At 42.3% G+C, this 19,654-nt stretch overlaps 1 protein-coding gene across 2 annotated transcripts; it reads right to left on the reverse strand.

Moving 5' to 3' along the window:
- Nucleotides 1-86: 86 nt before the first annotated feature.
- Nucleotides 87-18,120, reverse strand: LOC112262879 (leucine-rich repeat-containing protein 43). 2 transcript variants are annotated; one of them, XM_042331563.1, is made up of 10 exons: nt 18,059-18,120; nt 17,868-17,955; nt 15,811-16,068; nt 15,324-15,434; nt 13,367-13,506; nt 11,884-12,122; nt 8,724-9,156; nt 6,455-6,594; nt 6,213-6,287; nt 2,933-2,995 (listed from the first exon to the last, which is right to left on the reverse strand). In XM_042331563.1, the coding sequence occupies exons 2-7, from the start codon at nt 17,952-17,954 to the stop codon at nt 8,987-8,989; spliced, it is 1,005 nt and encodes a 334-aa protein (XP_042187497.1). In that variant the 5' UTR covers nt 17,955; nt 18,059-18,120; the 3' UTR covers nt 2,933-2,995; nt 6,213-6,287; nt 6,455-6,594; nt 8,724-8,986. The 2 variants fall into 2 exon arrangements, with proteins under 2 accessions (XP_024294469.1, XP_042187497.1); XM_024438701.2 differs by lacking the exons at nt 11,884-12,122; nt 13,367-13,506; nt 15,324-15,434; ... (1 more) ...; nt 17,868-17,955; nt 18,059-18,120 and adding exons at nt 87-275; nt 489-594 and having other exon boundaries at nt 2,765-2,995; nt 8,724-8,983.
- Nucleotides 18,121-19,654: the final 1,534 nt, after the last annotated feature.

The following is a 19,654-nucleotide window of genomic DNA, read 5'->3' on the forward strand; positions in this document are numbered from 1 at the left end:
GGTGCATTGTATTATCATAAACTTGACCAATTTGAGTTCGTAATTGGTTTTAATCCAATTAATTTGACATGACAATTTTTTGTTTTTCTTCATACAAATAGCTAGGCTGATGGCTCATCATGGGTGAGCCAGGTGATGAGCTTCTGAGGCTGAATGCCATTTATCCAGATGCACAGTGAACTCCACAGTCATTGACTCGAACTGGTTTGGACTGGGAGCAGAGTTGTCTTCCATGCGGAAATCTGCCTGGCATTCCTTCCATCCTTTTCCCTTACCTATAAGTATGAAGGGAAATATGTAATCTTATGAACAACTTATTTGCTACCATTTTACATGGAATTGTACATTTCTTCCCGTACACTGTGTCCCTTGCACAAATATATTATTCTCTAGAAACTAGCAAGGCTAAGGGATTCTATTTTTCATCCAGGTAAAACTGGCCTAAGAACAGATCAACCCCTACACAGTTGCTATGTATTTTTGCTCACTTTTAGAGGGTGGTGCAACATTCTTCTGCCCCCCTGCACTGTCAGCACTTGACTTAGTTTTCTTGTCCTCCTTCTTCTTGTCATGTTTGGCTTTCTTACTTGGGTCCTGCAGAAAATTGCAAAGCATGTCAGACATGTACAGTGCATTCGGAAAGTATTCAGACCTTCTTGACTTTTCCACATTTTGTTACGCTACATCCTTATTCTAAAATGGATTTAAGAGGGTTTTTTCTTCATCAATCTACACAAAATACCCCGTAATGACAAAGTAAAAACAGGTGTTTAGAAATATTTGCAAATGTATAACATTTTTACTGAAATATGACATTTACATAAGTATTCAGAACCTTTACTCAGTACTTTGTTGAAGCACCTTTGGCAGCGATTACAACTTTGAGTCTTCTTGGGTATGATGCTACAAGCTTGGCACCTATATTTGGGGAGTTTTTCCCATTCTTCTTTGCAGATCCTCTCAAGTTCTGTCAGGTTGGATAGGGAGCATTGCTGCACAGCTATTTTCAGGTCTCTCCAGAGATGTTCAATCGGGTTCAAGACCGGGCTCTGGCTGGGACACTCAAGGACATTGAGATTTGTCCCAAAGCCACTCCTGCGTTGTCTTGGCTGTGTGCTTAGGGTACAACCCTGTTGGAAGGTGAACAAGCGCTCTGGAGCAGGTTTTCATCAAGGATCTCTCTGTACATTGCTCCATTCATCTTTCCCTCAATCCTGACTAGTCTCCCGGTCCCTGCCGCTGAAAAACATCCCCACAGCATGATGCTACCACCACGCTTCACCGTAGGGATGGTTTTAGCCAGGTGATGAGCGGTGCCTGGTTTCCTCCAGACGTGCCGCTTGGCATTCAGGCCAAAGAGTTCAATCTTGGCTTCATCAGACCAGAGAATCGTGTTTATCATGGTCTAAGAGTCCTTTGGGTGACTTTTGGCAAAGTCCAAGCTGGCTATCGTGTGCCTTTTACTGAGGAGTGGCTTCGGGTCTGGCCATTCTACCATAAAGGCCTGATTGGTGGAGTGCTGCAGAGATGGTTGTCCTTCTGGAAGGTTCTCCCATCTCCAAAGAGGATCTCTGGAGTTCTGTCAGAGTGAGCATCGGTTCTTGGTCACCTCCTTGACCAAGGCCCCTCTCCCCCGATTGCTCAGTTTGGCCGGGCGGCCAGCTATAGGGAGAGTCTTGTTGGTTCCAAACCTCTTCCATTTAAGAGGCCACTGTGATCTTGGTGACCTTCAATGCTGCAGACATTTTTTGGTACCCTTCCCCAGATCTGTGCCTCGACACAATCCTGTCTCAGAACTCTACGGATAATTCCTTCGACCTCATGGTTTGGTTTTTGCTCTGACATGCACTGTCAACTGTGGGTTGACTGTGCATGTCAACCCACAGTTGCGACCAAACTGTGCTCAGTTTGGTCGGAAGGCCAGCTCTAGGCAGAGTCTGCGTAGTTCCATATTTTTTCAAATTCCTAATGATAGAGACCACTGTGTTCTTGGAAACTTTCAACACTCTAGAAATGGTTTTATACCCTTCTCCAGATATAAGACCACAAGCCTATCTCGGCGCTCTTTGGACAGTTCCTTTGACCTCATGGCTTGGTTTTTGCTCTAACATGCACTGTCAACTGTGGGACCTTATATAGACAGGTGTGTGCCTTTCCAAATCATGTCCAATCAATTGAATTTACCACAGGTGGACTCCAAGTTGTAGAAACATCTCAAGGATGATCAATGGAAACAGGATGCACTTGAGCTCAAGTTCGTGTCTCATAGCAAAGGGTCTGAATACTTATGTAAATAAGGTATTTCTGTTCTTTATACATTTGCACAACTTTCTAAAAACCTATTTTTGCTTTGTCATTCTGGGGTATTGAGTGTAGGGAAAAAAAAAACATTTAATCCATTTTAGAATATGGCTGTAACGTAACAAAATGTGGAAACGGTGAAGGGGCCTGAATACTTTCCCGAATGCACTGTATAGGCCTATCTCTATTGACTAGAAGAGATTCATGACTCTTTATTTGCCTTGACCATAATTGTTTATTTCTGTCAAGATCTGTTATAGATAATTTACAAATGACAATGGGCAATTTCATGGTTCATTCCATGGTTATGTTTCTTTTTAACACAGACTCAGATTTTTCACTTTAAAATGTATACCAAATCAAAACTATTGATTTCAAAGTTTATCAACTTTGGTACATATTTTCACTTTGATAGTTGTACTTTGCTTGCAGAGAAAGAGGAGAGTCACAAGCTACAGAGTACCTTGTCTCTAGGTGGCATGGCCCTGGTGCTTTGCTCTGTGAGCAGCACCCCAAGGTTGCACAGGGCATCAACTCTCTGATCACCAGACACCAGGTCCTGTAGTGGCACATGGATCGAGCCCAGGGTTCTTCTGATGGGAGTGTCCTGGACCAGGTCCATTATTGAGTCTTTCTTCTTCTTCTTGTCTTTTGATTTTTGGTTGGAACAAGTGTTGCTTGGTGGTCGCGCACACTGTCCAACAGACAAAATAATATTATTTTGTGCTAGTCGTATCTGTTACCATAAATGCGTTCATAAGAGGTTTCCATTAGACATATCATGTGTTTGATTACTACATACTGTAAAAAGGCAGAGAAAAATTGTCTGATGACTGAAATGGTAGATTACGTTGTCACAAATATAGATATTTGTAACAACGGATATAGCCCATTACAGATATAGCCCGTGGTTCACTCTAGACCTGACTGCCCTTGACCAGCACAAAAACATCCTGTGGTATACGGCATTAGAATCAAATAGCCCCCGCGATATTCAACTTTTCAGGGAAGTTAGGAACCAATATACACAGGCAGTTAGGAAAGCAAAGGCTAGCTTTTGCAAACAGAAATTTGCAACCTGCAGCACAAACTCCAAAAAGTTCTGGGACACTGTAAAGTCCATGTAGAATAAGATCACCTCCTCCCAGCTGCCCACTGCATTGAGGCTAGGAAACACTGTCACCACCGATAAATCCACAATAATTGAGAATTTCAATAAGCATTTTTCTATGGCTGGCCATGTTTTCCACCTGGCTACACCTAGCCTGGTCAACAGCTGTGCACCCCCACAGCAACTTGCCCAAGTCTCCCCATTTCTTCTTAACCCAAATCCAGATAACTGATGTTCTGAAAGAGCTGCAAAATCTGGACCCTACAAATCAGCTGGGCTAGACAATCTGGATCCTCTCTTCCTAAAATTATCAGCCGAAATTGTTGCAACCCTTATTACTAGGCTGTTCAACCTCTCTTTCGTATCGTCTGAGATCCCCAAAGATTGGAAAGCTGCCACAGTCATCCCCCTCTTCAAAGGGGGAGACACTCTAGACCCAAACTGCTACAGACCTATATCTATCCTACCCTGCCTTTCTAAGGTCTTTGAAAGCCAAGTTAACAAACAGATCACCGACCATTTAGAATCCCACCGTAACTTCTCCGCTATGCAATCTGGTTTCCGAGCTGGTCATGGGTGCACCTCACCCACCCTCAAGGTCCTAAACGATATCATAACCGCCATAGACTCTGTCAATCACCACATTCTTATCGGCAGACTCAAAAGCCTTGGTTTCTCAAATGACTGCCTCGCCTGGTTCACCAACTACTTCTCAGACAGAGTTCAGTGTGTCAAAGGGCCTGTTGTTCGGACCTCTGGCAGTCTCTATGGGGGTGCCACAGGGTTCAATTCTCGGGCCGACTATTTTTTCTGTATACATCAATGATGTTGTTCTTGCTTCTGGTGATTCTCTGATCCACCTCTATGCAGACGACACCATTCTGTATACAGTCGTATGAAAAAGTTTGGGCACCCCTCTGAGGCTGCATAATAATTTACTCTGTCGTCACAGAAAATGATCACAGTGGCATGCCATTCATTTTCTAATAAAATCTGAGTACTGAGTCTAGAGGCTGTGATTTTAGCAAAAGGAGGCTCTACTAAAAATTGATGTGATTTTTCTATTGGGGTGCCCAAATTTATGCACCTGTCTAATTTTGTATTGATGCATATTGCACATTTTCTATTAATCCAATGAACTTCATTTCACTACTGAAATATTACTGTGTCCATCAGTTATTCGATAGATCAAAATGAAATTGCTGATCCAAACACCCAATTATTTATAAATGGAAATCATGGAAATTGTCAGGGGTGCCCAAACTTTTTCATACGACTGTACTTCTGGCCCTTCTTTGGATACTGTGTTAACTAACCTCCAGACGAGCTTCAATGCCATACAACTCTTAAATGCAATTAAAACTAAATGCATGCTCTTCAAACGATTGCTGCCCGCACCTGCCCGCCCGTCCAGCATCACTACTCTGGACGGTTCTGACTTAGAATATGTGGACAACTACGAATACCTAGGTGTCTGGTTAGACTGTAAACTCTCCTTCCAGACTCACATTAAGCATCTCCAATCCAAAACTAAATCTAGAACCGGCTTCCTATTTCACAACAAAGCATCCTTCACTCATGCTGCCAAACATACCATGGTAAAACTGACTATCCTACCGATCCTTGACTTCAGCAATGTCATTTACAAAATAGCCTCCAACACTCTAGTCAGCAAACTGGATGTAGTCTATCACAGTGCCATCCGTTTTGTCACCAAAGCCCCATATACTACCCACCACTGCGACGACCTGTATGCTCTCGTTGGCTGGTCCTCACTAGATATTCGTCGCCAAACCCACTGGCTCCAGGTCATCTATGAGACTTTGCTAGGTAAAGCCCCGCCTTATCTCAGCTCACTGGTCACCATAGTAACACCCACCCGTAGCACGTGCTCCAGCAGGTATATTTCACTGGTCACCCCCAAAGCCAAACCTTCCAGTTCTCTGCTGCCAATGACTGAAACGAATAGCAAAAATCACTGAAGCTGGAGACCCATATCTCCCTCACTAACTTTAAGCACCAACTGTCAGAGCATCTTACAGATCACTGCACCTGTACATATCCCATCTGTAAATAACCCATCCAACTACCTCATCCCCATACTGTTATTTATTTTTTTGCTCCTTTGCACCCCAGTATCTCTACTTGCACATTCATCTTCTGCACATCTATCACTCCAGTGTTTAATTGCTAAATTGTAATTATTTCGCCACTATGGCCTATTTATTGCCTTACCTCCCTTATCTTACCTCATTTGCACACACTGTTTATAGACATTTTTTCCTCTATTGTGTTATTGACTGTATGTTTGTTTATTCCATGTGTAACTCTGTGATTACTGGACGTGATCTCGTCAGATTAATGGTTATGCTTTTTTAATAGTGTATCTGAAAGATTTTTTCACACTGCCGTGGCTTGTAAGTGATTGTAACCATTTCAAAAATGTGATGTAGTGTAACTCGACCAGTTTGAGTGTCATGGAATTGAATTTCCCTCTCCCATTGTGTTAACCACAAACATGCAACAGCCACATAAAGTATATGAGGAAGCAATGACCTTGTACATGACTATGCTGAAAAACAGGTTATGGCATGTGATACGGTGTCACTAACAAGGAAACGTTTATGAGCTGTTAAGTGATATTATAAACCTCTCTGAAAAAATGACAAGGTTGAGAACTGTTCCATCACCATAAGGACTGTTAAAGGACTGTTAAATTGTGTAATTTCGTTTACTCAGAAGTAAAATTCTGGCGAAAGTTTGTGACTTCCATGAGAGAATACAAATTGTGTAACATCACCTCTTTCCCCCCTTTCTTTTCTGTTGTAGATTTGATTATTGGCTGTTCTCCTGAAGGGGCAGGCCATGAGAGGACCTAAAAAAAGCCAAATAATAGTCAGATAACAATAACTCAATCCTCACAAGACATCCATGCATCAACCTGAACATAAATCTATGCATCTAGAGGACTCAGTATGTGGGTGTGGGAGTATGTGAACTGTCTTTGTTTGCATGGGGCGGAGTGTCTATTTTGTTCTGTACCTTCTCCTCCTCCACAGTCAACCAGAGCCCACGAAGGACAAAGGACTTGAAGGACCCCAGGTCACCAACACTATGCACACTTGTGTGGTCATAGTCCATGGACTCTGCCCATGCCAGCTTATGTGTGCTGTTCATTATCACTGCAAAATGGGGGCAGTGAGAGAGAGAGATAAATAGTTGTTACTAACTAAAGACAGAGAGTGATTTTATAGATGACAGAGGATGAGATCAGGTCCGGCGATGGAGGTTTCAAGAATCACCTAGTGGAATCAAATGAAAAGGCATCCTATGCACGGCCCTGCGTCCCTCAAATATTAATCTAGGGATAGTGTGAGATTTTGGTAATCATTTTCTACTTACCCAGAGTCAGATGAACTCATTGATAGTAGTTTTGTGTCTGTGCGTGCAGTTTAAAGGTAGTTGAGCAAGCCATGCTAACTAGCATTATCGAAATGACTGGAAGTCTATCTTCACATCACAGGGCTTTCTGTAAAGCTTGTATTAAAATTGTAGGAAATACAACTCCTCTGAAGGTAAGAAAACAAGATTCAGTTAAAATGTCTGGACAATATCCCTTTAATTAAGGTTCCTTCGCCCTTAACAACTCTGCATAGTGTTTTCTGATACTTGGCAAAAGTAATCATGATCACACTACCTTAATTTATTGAAGAGAACCTGCAATATAGGAAGCCTTCTTCTCAGGAAGACTTCTGTGTGGTGGTTAAAGTACTCATACCCTTTGACACATTTTGTTGTGTTACAGTCTGAACATATATTTAATCCATTTTATTTTTCTTTCACCCATATACACACACTCAATACCCCATAATGACACAGTGAAAACATGTTTAGAATTTTTTACATATTTATTGAAAATGAAATACAGAAATATCTCATATATACATACCCCTGAGTCAATACTTTGTAGAAGCACCTTTGGCAGCAATTACAGTTTTGAGTAATCTTGGGTATGTATCAGCTTTGCACTCTGGATTTTGAGATTTTTTCAAGCTGTGACGTTAGATAGGGCGCAACAATCGTCAGGTCTTTTCACAGATTTACAATGGGATTCACGTCTGGGTTTTGGCTGGGCCACTCAAGGACTTTCACATTCTTATTCTGTAGCAATTACAGCATTGCTTTGGCTGTATGCTTGGGCTCATTGTCCTGTTGGAACATAAATCTTTGCCCCAGTCTAAATTTGTTTACACTATGAAGCAGGTTCTCATCAAGACTTTGCCTGTATTTGGCTCCATTTGGTGTTTCTTCTATCCTTACCAGTCCCTGCCGCTGAAAAGCATCCCCATAGCATGATACTGCCACCACCATGCTTCACTGTAGGGATGGTGTTCGTCGGGTGATGAGCTGTGCCTGGTTTTCTCCAGACATAGCGCTTTGCATTCAGGCCAAAAGGTTCAATTTTTGTCTCATCAGACCACAGAATCGTTTGCCTTAAGATCTGAGAGTCTTTCACATGCCTTTTAGCAAATTCCAGGCATGCGGTCATGTGCCTTTTTCTCAGGAGTGGCTTCCATCTGGCCACTCTCCCATAAAGCCCAGATTGGTGAAGTGCTGTAGAGACATTTCCTTCTGGCAGGTTCTCCTATCTCGGCCAAGGAACTCTGTAGTTCTGTCAGAATGGTCATTGGGTTCTTGGTCACCTCCCTTACCAAGGTCCTTCTTGCCCATTTGCTCAGTTTGGTCGGAAGGCCAGCTCTATGCAGAGTCTGGGTAGTTCCATATTTTTTCAATTTCCTAATGATGGAGATCACTGTGTTCTTGGAAACTTTCAACACTCTAGAAATTGTTTTATACCCTTCTCCAGATATATGACCACAAGTCTATCTCGGTGCTCTTTGGACAGTTCCTTGAACTTCATGGTATAGTTTCTGCTCTGACAGGCACTGTCAACTGTGGGACCTTATATAGACAGGTGTGTTTCTTTATAAATCATGTCCAAATAATTGAATTGGCTACAGGTGGACTCTAATCAAGTTGAAGTGACATCTAGAGGATGATCAAAGGCTATTGGATGCACCCGAGCTCAATTTGGAGTGTCATAGGGTTTGAATACTTATGTAAATTAATTATTTCTGTATTTCATTTTCAACAAATTTGCAAAGATTTCAAAAAATATTTTTCACTTTGTCATTATGGGTTGTTGTGTGTAGATGGGTGAGAAAAAAAATCTGTTTAATTCATTTTGAATTCAGGCTGTAAAATGTGGAATAAGTCAAGGAGTATGAATACTTCACTGAAAGTTATTTACCATCAATGGAACAATGGTTAGTTTCCAAACTCTCCATTGTCCTGGCTGTGGTGTCTGGCATTGGAGTGTTGGTTGTTTCCTCCTCACAGTTCTCTTTTGGTGTCTGATAGATGCCAACGATGCCCGCATCCATCTTCTCCGCCATGGGTGTCATTGGATTAGATGTGGATGCAGTGTCACTGCCAGCCTGCTGTGACCAATCAATAACTAGATTGTAATATGACAATCAATTAAGTTGAATGACTAAACAGAAAAATGGGATATCATGCCTTGTTGCCAGGGGGTGGTTGGCTGAGGAACTCATAGTTGACAAAGTAGCTGTAGCTGACCACAGGGAACTCAGGGGCACTCTCATCCACAGTCAGCAGTGGGTCCGGGACACCCCTGATCCTTCGCACTGTCACTGTTGCCATGGCCTGGTCCACTATCCAGTCTGTGGATGGAACATAACCATCTTACTCTTCAAAAGCAGGCTGATACATTTCCCCAAGTGATTTTATTTGGCCCCCCAAGTTTCATTATTTTACTTGTTGGACATAAAAGACTGTAAAAACACCAGCAAATCAGCTCCACAGGATTTCATTTTGGTAAATCTGTTCCAAAGTCCTGCTCTTTGTGCGGGCTTATTTTTTTCACCAATGTTGTGGCAACATGGCTTAAGGACAACAAAGTCAAGGTATTGGAGTCACCATCACAAATCCCTGACCTCAATCCCATAGAAAATTTGTGGTCAGAACTGAAAAAGCGAGCAAGGAGGCCTACAAACCTGACTCAGTTAAACCAGCTCTGTCAGGAGGAATGGGCCAAAATTCACCCAACTTATTGTGGGAATCTTGTGGAAGGCTACCCAAAACGTTTGACCCAAGTTAAGCAATTTAAAGGCAATGCTACCAAATACTAATTGAGTGTATGTAAACTTCTGACCCACTGGGAATGTGATGAAAGAAATAAAAGCTGAAATAAAAGCTGAAATAAATCATTCTCTCTACTATTATTCTGACATTTCACATTCTTAAAATTAAGTGGGGATCCTAACTGACCTAAGACAGAGAATTTTTGCTAGGATTGAATGTTAGGAATTGGGAAAAACTGAATTTAAATGTATGTGGCTAAGGTGTATATAAACTTCCAACTTCAACTTTATATAGTGCCTTCAGAAATTATTCACACCCCTTGACTTTTTCCACATTTTGTTGTGTTAACAGCTTGAATTTAAAATAGTGTCAATTTAAATAGTGTCACTAGCTTACACACAATACCCCATAATGTCAAAGTGGAATTATGTTTTTACACATTTTTACAAATGAATAAAAAATGTAAAGCTGAAATGTCTTGAATCAATAAGTATTCAACCCCTTTGTTATGGCAAGTCTAAATAAGGTTAAGGGTAAACATGTGATTAACAAGTCACATAATAAGTTGCATGGACTCACTATGTGCACAATAATAGTGTTAAACATGCTTTTTGATTGACTACTCCATACATACAATTATCTGTAAGGTCCCTCAGTCAAGCAGTGAATATCAAACACAGATTCAACCACAAAAACAGGGAGGTTTTCCTATGCCTCGCAAAGAAGGGCATCTATTGGTAGATGGCTAAAACTTCAAGTTATTCATTACACTTTGGGTGGTGTATCAATACACCCAGTCACTACAAAGATACTGGCGTCCTTCCTAACTCAGTTGCCGAAGAGGAAGGAAACCACTCAGATTTCACTATGAGGCCAATGGTGACTTTAAAACAGTTACAGACATTAATGGCTGTGATAGAAGAAAACTGAGGATGGATAAACAACCTTGTATTTACTCCACAATACTAACCTAAATGATAGAGTGAAAAGAAGAAAGCCTGTACAGAATTCAAATATTCCAAAACACATGTTTTGCTATAAGGCACAAAAATAAAACTGCAAAATAAATTAACTTTATGTCCTAGGGCAATCCAACAGATCACTGAGTACCACTCTTCATATTTTCAAGCATAGTGGTGGCTGCATCATGTTATGGCTATGCTTGTCATCGGCAAGGACTAAGGAGTTTTTATTTTATTTAAAAAAAAAACGGAATAGAGCTAAGCACAGGCAAAATCCTAGAGGAAAACCTGGTTCAGTCTGCTTTCCAACAGACACTGGGAGACAATTCACCTTCCAGCAAGACAATAACCTAAAACACAAGGCCAAATAAACACTGGAGTTGCTTACCAAGATGATATTGAATGTTCCTGAGTGGCCTAGTTACAGTTTTGACTTAAATCGGCTTGAAACTCTATGGCAAGACTTGAAAATGGCTGTCAAGCAATGATCAACAACCAACTTGACAGAGCTTGAATATTTTTCTGTGCAAATATTGTACAATCCAGTTGTTCAAATCTCTTCGGGATTTACCCAAGAAGACTAACATGTCTTGATTCGGGGGTGTGAATACTAATGTAAATGAGACATTTCTTTATTTCATTTTCAAACATTTCTAAAACCCTGTTTTCACTTTGTCATAATGGGTTATTGTGTGTAGATGGGTGAGAAAAAATCTATTTAAACTCAGGCTGTAATCTCTTTTGAATTCAGACTGTAACACAACAAAATGTCAAATAAGTAAAGCGGTATGCATACTTTCTGAAGGCACTGTATGTGATCGGATGAATCTAGTTGATTTTTTGGCTAGGGTACTTGGCTCTCATTGATGATGAAATGCACAGGCCTAACAGAGTGATGAGAACACAAGCAACTGCTGGGAAATGCCTGAGATAAAGAGGAAGATAATAACTGGTTTAGTGAGTAGAATATGCTCTTTCAAGAATCACTGTAAGGCAGGTTCCTTCAATATGAAAATACACTATGTGTCCACATCATTGAACAGGTAAGGGGTGCTGATTCATGCATGGTGAATCCGATGTCCAATCAGATCAACTATCATTTACAACTGCCAGGTCGCAGTTGTAAATGAGAACTTGTTCTCAACAGGCCTACCTGGTTAAATAAAGGTGAAAAATAAAAAAATAAAATAAAAGAAAAATAACAATCTTGTTTGATTAGCGCATTGTTAGGTCAGGTGGAGTCACTACTACACAACGCTCATCCCTCAACCGATCAGCGCAGACGTAGTAGTCACACTATATACTGTAAGACAATGGTGATAGTGTGGTGATTGATAGCTTAACCTCTCATCTTGGCCAGGCCTTCAAAGCGATGGTGATCATCCGGTGTAACCCGTGTGGCGTCCAGGTAGAGCAGCCTCGGGAGGCTGTCCAGGATGAAGCCTGGATAGGAAGGGGTGAAGGTAAGGGGGTTGCCCTCCAGCACCAACGTCCTCAGGCAAGGCAGGGTGACCAGGGCATCCACTAGGGCCCGCTGTCCTTGGAAGCCAGACCAGCTCAGGTCCAGAGATACCAGCTGTGGCCTGAAGAGGGAGACAGCATGCAAGGGCTGAGCTGACAGCTGGTGAGAGGAAGCTGTGGAACTGCCTCTGTATGTATGGGATCTGCCTTTTCAAATCAAATCAAATCAAATTTTATTTGTCACATACACATGGTTAGCAGATGTTAATGCGAGTGTAGCGAAATGCTTGTGCTTCTAGTTCCGACAATGCAGTAATAACCAACAAGTAATCTAACTAACAATTCCAAAACTACTGTCTTATACACAGTGTAAGGGGATAAATAATATGTACATAAGGATATATGAATGAGTGATGGTACAGAGGAGCATTGGCAAGATACAGTAGATGGTATCGAGTACAGTATATACATATGAGATGAGTATGTAAACAAAGTGGCATAGTTAAAGTGGCTAGTGATACATGTATTACATAAGGATGCAGTCGATGATATAGAGTACAGGATATACGTATGCATATGAGATGAATAATGTAGGGTAAGTAACATTATATAAGGTAGCATTGTTTAAAGTGGCTAGTGATATATTTACATTTCCCATCAATTCCCATTATTAAAGTGGCTGGAGTTGAGTCAGTGTCAGTGTCAGTGTGTTGGCAGCAGCCACTCAATGTTAGTTACCTATAACAATGTTTGATTGACCAATCAAACAACCTGAACAGCCATGGTAAAAAAAAATAAGTATGATTCTCATATTGGGACTAGATGGTATAGCAACTAAATAAATATACATGATAGTTAGTTCATATTTTTAGGAAAATAGTATTTTAGTAACTATAATATGTTGTGGCCCTAATAGATGGGCGGCAGGTAGGTTTTGTGTACAGCGTTGGGCCAGTAACCAAAAGGTAAAAATCTGTCGTTCTGAGCAAGGCTGTTAACACACTGTTCCCTGGGCGCCTCTCCGATTCAGAGGGGTTTGGTTAAATGTGGAAGACACATTTCAGTTGAATTCATTCAGTTGTACAACTGACTAGGTACCCCCGTTTCCTAAGATCCTCCGTTTCACCCGCAAAGGTTACTTTTGTTAGAACTTTTATTTTATTATTTTATGATGTGCATAACTTTGTTACTTGAATTGAAAAGCGCTATACAATGAAAGTTATTATTATACATATGACTGCTAAGGAATGTAATGTCACTACCTATTATTGCTAGAGTCTGTTGTCACCTGCTGGTGATTGTGAGCAAGTGCAGATGAGTATTGAACTTGTACTGCTTGTCACTTGCCCTGTGTGTGAGCACTTACCATAGAGTTCCAGTGAGGTACTGGATGTCTGCGTGGGAACCCAGCCTGTTGCAGCCCAGACCCAGATGCTGAAGGCAGGGTAGAGGCTGGCTGCTAAGACCTTTAAGGCTGGAAACCTGGTTGGCGTAGAGCTCCAAAACCTTTCAAACGAACGTATACAATGCATTTAATTGAAGGACTGTGCAGTGATATCAAAGACGATCACTATATGCATCAGAGTGTTCATAAAACATCCCAATGATATTAAAAGTTACCATACCAATGCCATGAATAATAGAAAAAGTAATATGGCCTACTTGTTTGAATGTTTTTAGTGATACATCACACCAACATCTGTGAATTTTCTAATCAATTTGACCAAACCCTAGCTTCATGTCCACACCGCAGTTGAACCCTAACCCTAGCCATAACCCTAACCCTGACCCTACTCCTTACCCCAAATTTATGTCCACACCCCGGCTCAACCCTAACCTTAACCCACCCTAGCTTCATGTCCACATCCCGGCTCAACCCTAACCCACCCTAGCTTCATGTCCACATCCCAGCTCAACCCTAACCCACCCTAGCTTCATGTCCACATGCCGGCTCAACCCTAACCCTAACCCACCCTAGCTTCATGTCCACATCCCGGCTCAACCCTAACCCTAACCTACCCTAGCTTCATGTCCACATCCCGGCTCAACCCTAACCCTAACCCACCCTAGCTGCATATCCACATCCCGGCTCAACCCTAACCCTAACCTACCCTAGCTTCATGTCCACATCCCGGCTCAACCCTAACCCTAACCCACCCTAGCTTCATGTCTTCAACCCGGCTCAACCCTAACCCTAACCCACCCTAGCTTCATCTCCACATCCCGGCTCAACCCTAACCCTAACCCACCCTAGCTTCATCTCCACACCCTGGCTCAACCCTAACCCTAACCCACCCTAGCTTCATCTCCACATCCCGGCTCAACCCTAACCCTAACCCACCCTAGCTTCATCTCCACACCCTGGCTCAACCCTAACCCTAACCCACCCTAGCTTCATCTCCACATCCCGGCTCAACCCTAACCCGAAGAAACCCTAGCATCATCTCCACATCCCGGCTCAACCCTAACCCTAACCCTAACCCACCCTAGCTTCATCTCCACATCCCTGGCTCATCCCTAACCCTAACCACCCTAGCTTCATCTCCACATCCCGGCTCAACCCTAACCCTAAACCCACCCTAGCTTCATCTCCACATCCCGGCTCAACCCCCTAAACCCTAGCTTCACCCACCCTAGCTTCATCTCCACATCCCTGGCTCAACCCTAACCCTAACCCACCCTAGCTTCATCTCCACATCCTGGCTCAACCCTAACCCTAAACCCATCTCCACCCTAGCTTCATCTCCACATCCTGGCTCAACCCTAACCCTAACCCACCCTAGCTTCATCTCCACATCCTGGCTCAACCCTAACCCTAACCCACCCTAGCTTCATCTCCACATCCCGGCTCAACCCTAACCTTAACCCACCCTAGCTTCATCTCCACATCCTGGCTCAACCCTAACCCTAACCTACCCTAGCTTCAACCCTAACCTTAACCCACCCTAGCTTCATGTCCACATCCTTGCTCAACCCTAACCCTAACCCACCCTAGCTTCATGTCCACATCCTGGCTCAACCCTAACCCTAACCCATCCTAGCTTCATCTCCACATCCCCTGGCTCTTAATGTCCACATCCTACCCTAACCCTAACCCTAACCCTAACCCACCCTAGCTTCATGTCCACACCCCGGCTCAACCCTAACCCTAACCCACCCTAGCTTCATCTCCACATCCTGGCTCAACCCTAACTCCACAGAATCACTCCTCCTACTATAGTTCAGTGCAGACGAATGGTGCTCTGAGTGTCCCTGTGGTGGGATTCAATGAGACATGGGTTGATGTGCCACAGCCCCTCCTCTCCCTGTGTTGTGTGACTCACTTGTAAAGTGCAGGGCAGGTACTCTGCTTGTAGTTCAGAAATTTTGTTGGCACTCAGCACTAACTCTCTTAGATTGGAGAACCTGAGCACGCCATCATCGACTATGGAGACCTGATGCACACAAAAAGACCCATTCACTGACAGTATGAATTCACATTCAAATAGATAGGAACATATGGGGGAGGGTCTTCCTCTATATAGCTGGTCTTTTCCTGAAAATGCGAGACAACACTGCTGGGACTTATCAAATAATGCATTCATCCGACATTGGTTTTCGTATGCAATCAACCTTGTGCCTGTCCTGCTCAAAGTGATGGCACGTCTTACTATAATTGCCGATTACTGTACAAAATAAAATGTTGGATGAATTGTTTATTTCAGCAGGACAGGTATATAAAGGCTGGTAATATAAATTGGAGCCAAAAGATTGCTCAACAAATGAATCAAGGCTTGTGAGCATTGGCTATCAGACAGCTAAGATACTCACACCCTTGTCTACAATACGTAGGATGTTGAAGTGGCTGAATATAAAGTTGCCATGGAGAAGTTCAGGTGTTCGCACGGACAGCTCTCTCAGGGTTCGGGCTTGGGGGCTCCATGACCCCTCTTGTTGCCATGGGGACAGTGGACTGGTCAAGTGCTCCATAAGGGCCTCCTCCTCCTCCTTGGCTGCACCTTCTCTCCCCTCGTCCTGCTCGCTGTAGCCCCAACTCTGTTCCTCAAAGATACTCCCTCTGGATTTGCTCTAAACACAACAGCACAGGAACATGCCGTTGAGCTAAAAAGCATTGCACTTCTGTTAATCAATGGTATTTTGGACCACCTCCTTCATATCCACTACTTGTACATGAAAAGAGTAGGAAACCACCAAGAGGTGACCTTGCTCAATGGATGGCACCATCAAGAGCCATGTACTATGTATATACAGTGGGGCAAAAAAGTATTTAGTCAGCCACCAATTGTGCAAGTTCTCCCACTTAAAAAGATGAGAAAGGCCTGTAATTTTCATCATAGGTACACTTCAACTATGACAGACAAAATGAGGGAAAAAATCCAGAAAATCACATTGTAGGATTTTTTATGAATTTATTTGCAAATTATGGTGGAAAATATGTATTTGGTCACCTACAAACAAGCAAGATTTCTGGCTCTCACAGACCTGTAACTTCTTCTTTAAGAGGCTCCTCTGTCCTCCACTCATTACCTATATTAAGGGCACCTGTTTGAACTTGTTATCAGTATAAAAGACACCTGTCCACAACCTCAAACAGTCACAACCTCAAACAGCTTGGTTTGAAGAAATCAACTGTGGGAGCAATTATTAGGAAATGGAAGACATACAAACCACTGATAATCTCCCTCGATCTGAGGCTCCACGCAAGGTCTCACCCCGTGGGGTCAAAATGATCACAAGAACGGTGAGCAAAAACCCAGAACCACACGGGGGGACCTAGTGAATGACCTGCAGAGAGCTGGGACCAAAGTAACAAAGCCTACCATCAGTAACACACTACGCCGCCAGGGACTCAAATCCTGCAGTGCCAGACGTGTCCCCCTGCTTAAGCCAGTACATGTCCAGGCCCGTCTGAAGTTTGCTAGAGAGCATTTGGATGATCCAGAAGAAGATTGGGAGAATGTCATATGGTCAGATGATACCAAAATATAACTTTTGGTAACTCGTCGTGTTTGGAGGACAAAGAATGCTGAGTTGCATCCAAAGAACACCATACCTACTGTGAAGCATGGGTGTGGAAACATCATGCTTTGGGGCTGTTTTTCTGCAAAGGGACCAGGACGACTGATCCGTGTAAAGGAAAGAATGAATGGGGCCATGTATCGTGAGATTTTGAGTGAAAACCTCCTTCCATCTGCAAGGGCATTGAAGATGAAACAGGTCTTTCAGCATGACAATGATCCCAAACACACCGCCCGGGCTATGAAGGAGTGGCTTCGTATGAAGCATTTCAAGGTCCTGGAGTGGCCTAGCCAGTCTCCAGATCTCAACCCCATAGAAAATCTTTGGAAGGAGTTGAAAGTCCGTGTTGCCAAGCAACAGCCCCAAAATATCACTGCTCTAGAGGAGATCTGCATGGAGGAATGGGCCAAAATACCAGCAACAGTGTGTGAAAACCTTGTGAAGACTTACAGAAAACATTTGACCTCTGTCATTGCCAACAAAGGGTATATAACAAAGTATTGAGATAAACTTTTGTTATTGACCAAATACTTATTTTCCACCATAATTTGCAAATAAATTCATTAAAAATCCTACAATGTGGTTTTCTGGATTTTTTTTTCTCATTTTGTCTGTCATAGTTGAAGTGTACCTATAATGAAAATTACAGGCCTCTCTCATCTTTTTAAGTGGGAGAACTTGCACAATTGGTGGCTAAATAAATACTTTTTTGCCCCACTGTATATTTAGCTCTGGCACCATCCATTCCATTACATTGAGACTTTGGGATCTTTGAGTGAAATCACACAAGTTTGTCTGCCCTCTTTTCTGATCTGATGTGTGGCCAAAAAAGCTTAATGTGGACTCACCCAACAGCCATGCCCACATGGAAAGTCCTTCAGACAGAGGCTACGAAGCTGCTCCTCCACAGCCAAAGAAAGTGTCCGAGAGCCCATTCTAAAGGATTAGGGTTGTAGATAAAGAAATAAATAACAGACCCATTAAAGGGAAAGTCAATCCCATAAAATGGTGTGAGAGCCACAATATCAAAATAATTTACTTTTGAGTTTTTGGTAGAGTTTTTTCAAGGCCCTGTTGCTTGTTAGCAATCGAGTGGCTGCATTTGGCTGTGGATCCTTCTGAAAGGTTGCCTGGCAACAGTTGACAGAACACATACCAGAGATCTACATTACACCACTTTCCTGTTGTGGGAAGGTACAGTGGCAAGAAACAGTATGTAAACACTTTGGCATTACCTGGATTACTGCATAAATTGGTCATAAAATTTGATTTTATTTTCATATAAGTCACAACAATAGATCACCACAGTCTGCTTAAACTAATAAACACACAAACAATTATACATGTTCATGTCTTTATTGAACACACTTTGTAAACATTCACAGTGCAGGGCGGAAAAAGTATGTGAACCCTTGGATTTAATAACTGGTTGATCACATTTTGGCAGCAATAACCTCAACCAAACATTTTCTGTAGTTGCGAATCAGACCTGCACAACGGTCAGGAAGAATTTTGGACCATTCCTCTTTACATAACAGTTTCAGTTCTGCAATATTATGGGGATGTCTGGTGTGAACTGCTCGAGGTCATGCCACAGCATCTCAAATCGGGTTGAGGTCAGGACTCTGACTGGGCCACTCCAGAAAGCGAATTTTCTTCTGTTGTTGATTTACTTCTGTGTTTTGGGTCGTTGTCCTGTTGCATCACCCAACTTCTGTTGAGCTTCAATTGGCAGACAGAGAGCCTTACATTCTCTTGCGAAAGATCTTGATAAACTTGGGAATTCATTTTTCCGTCGATGATAGCAAGCTGTCCAGGCCCTGAAGCAGCAAAGCAGCCCCAAACCATGATGCTCCTTCCACCATACTTTACAGTTGGGGTGAGGTTTTGATGTTGGTGTGCTGTGCCTTTTTTTCTCCGCACATAGTGTTGTGTGTTACTACGAAACAGCTCAACTTTAGTTTAATCTGCCCACAGAATATTTTGCCAGTAACCCTGTCGAACATCCAGGTGCTCTTTAGCGAACTTCAGACTTGCAGCAATGTCTTTTTTGGACAACAGTGGCTTCTTCAGTGGTGTCCACCCATGAACACCATTCTTGTTTAGTGTTTTACGTATCGTAGACTCGTCAACAGAGATGTTAACATGTTCCAGAGATTTCTGTAAATCTTTAGCTGACACTAGGATTCTTCTTATCTCATTGAGCATTCTGTGTTGTGCTCTTCTCTGAAATTCACTTCTCGCCTGAGGGACAATATAGATAATTGTATGTGTGGGGTACAGAGATGGAGTAGTCATTTAAAAATCATGTTAAACATTATTGCACACAGAGTGAGTCCATGCAACTTATGTGACTTAAGCACATTTTGACTCCTGAATTTATTTAGTTTTGCCATAATAAGTTTTCAACCGTTTTGTTGACTCAATACATTTCAGCTTTTCACTTTCATTTAATTACATTTCTAAAAACATCATTCCACTTTGACATTATGGGGTATTGTGTGTAGATCAGTCACACAAAACATTTTAATTTGATTAATTTTAAATTCAGACTGTAACACAAAAAAATGTGGAAAAAGTCAAGGGGTATGAATACTTTATGAAGGCACTGTATGTGTTCTGTGTTAATGTTCAG

The sequence above is a fragment of the Oncorhynchus tshawytscha genome, linkage group LG12, assembly GCF_018296145.1.
Source record: "Oncorhynchus tshawytscha isolate Ot180627B linkage group LG12, Otsh_v2.0, whole genome shotgun sequence".
In the NCBI taxonomy this organism is placed as follows: Eukaryota; Metazoa; Chordata; class Actinopteri; order Salmoniformes; family Salmonidae; genus Oncorhynchus; species Oncorhynchus tshawytscha.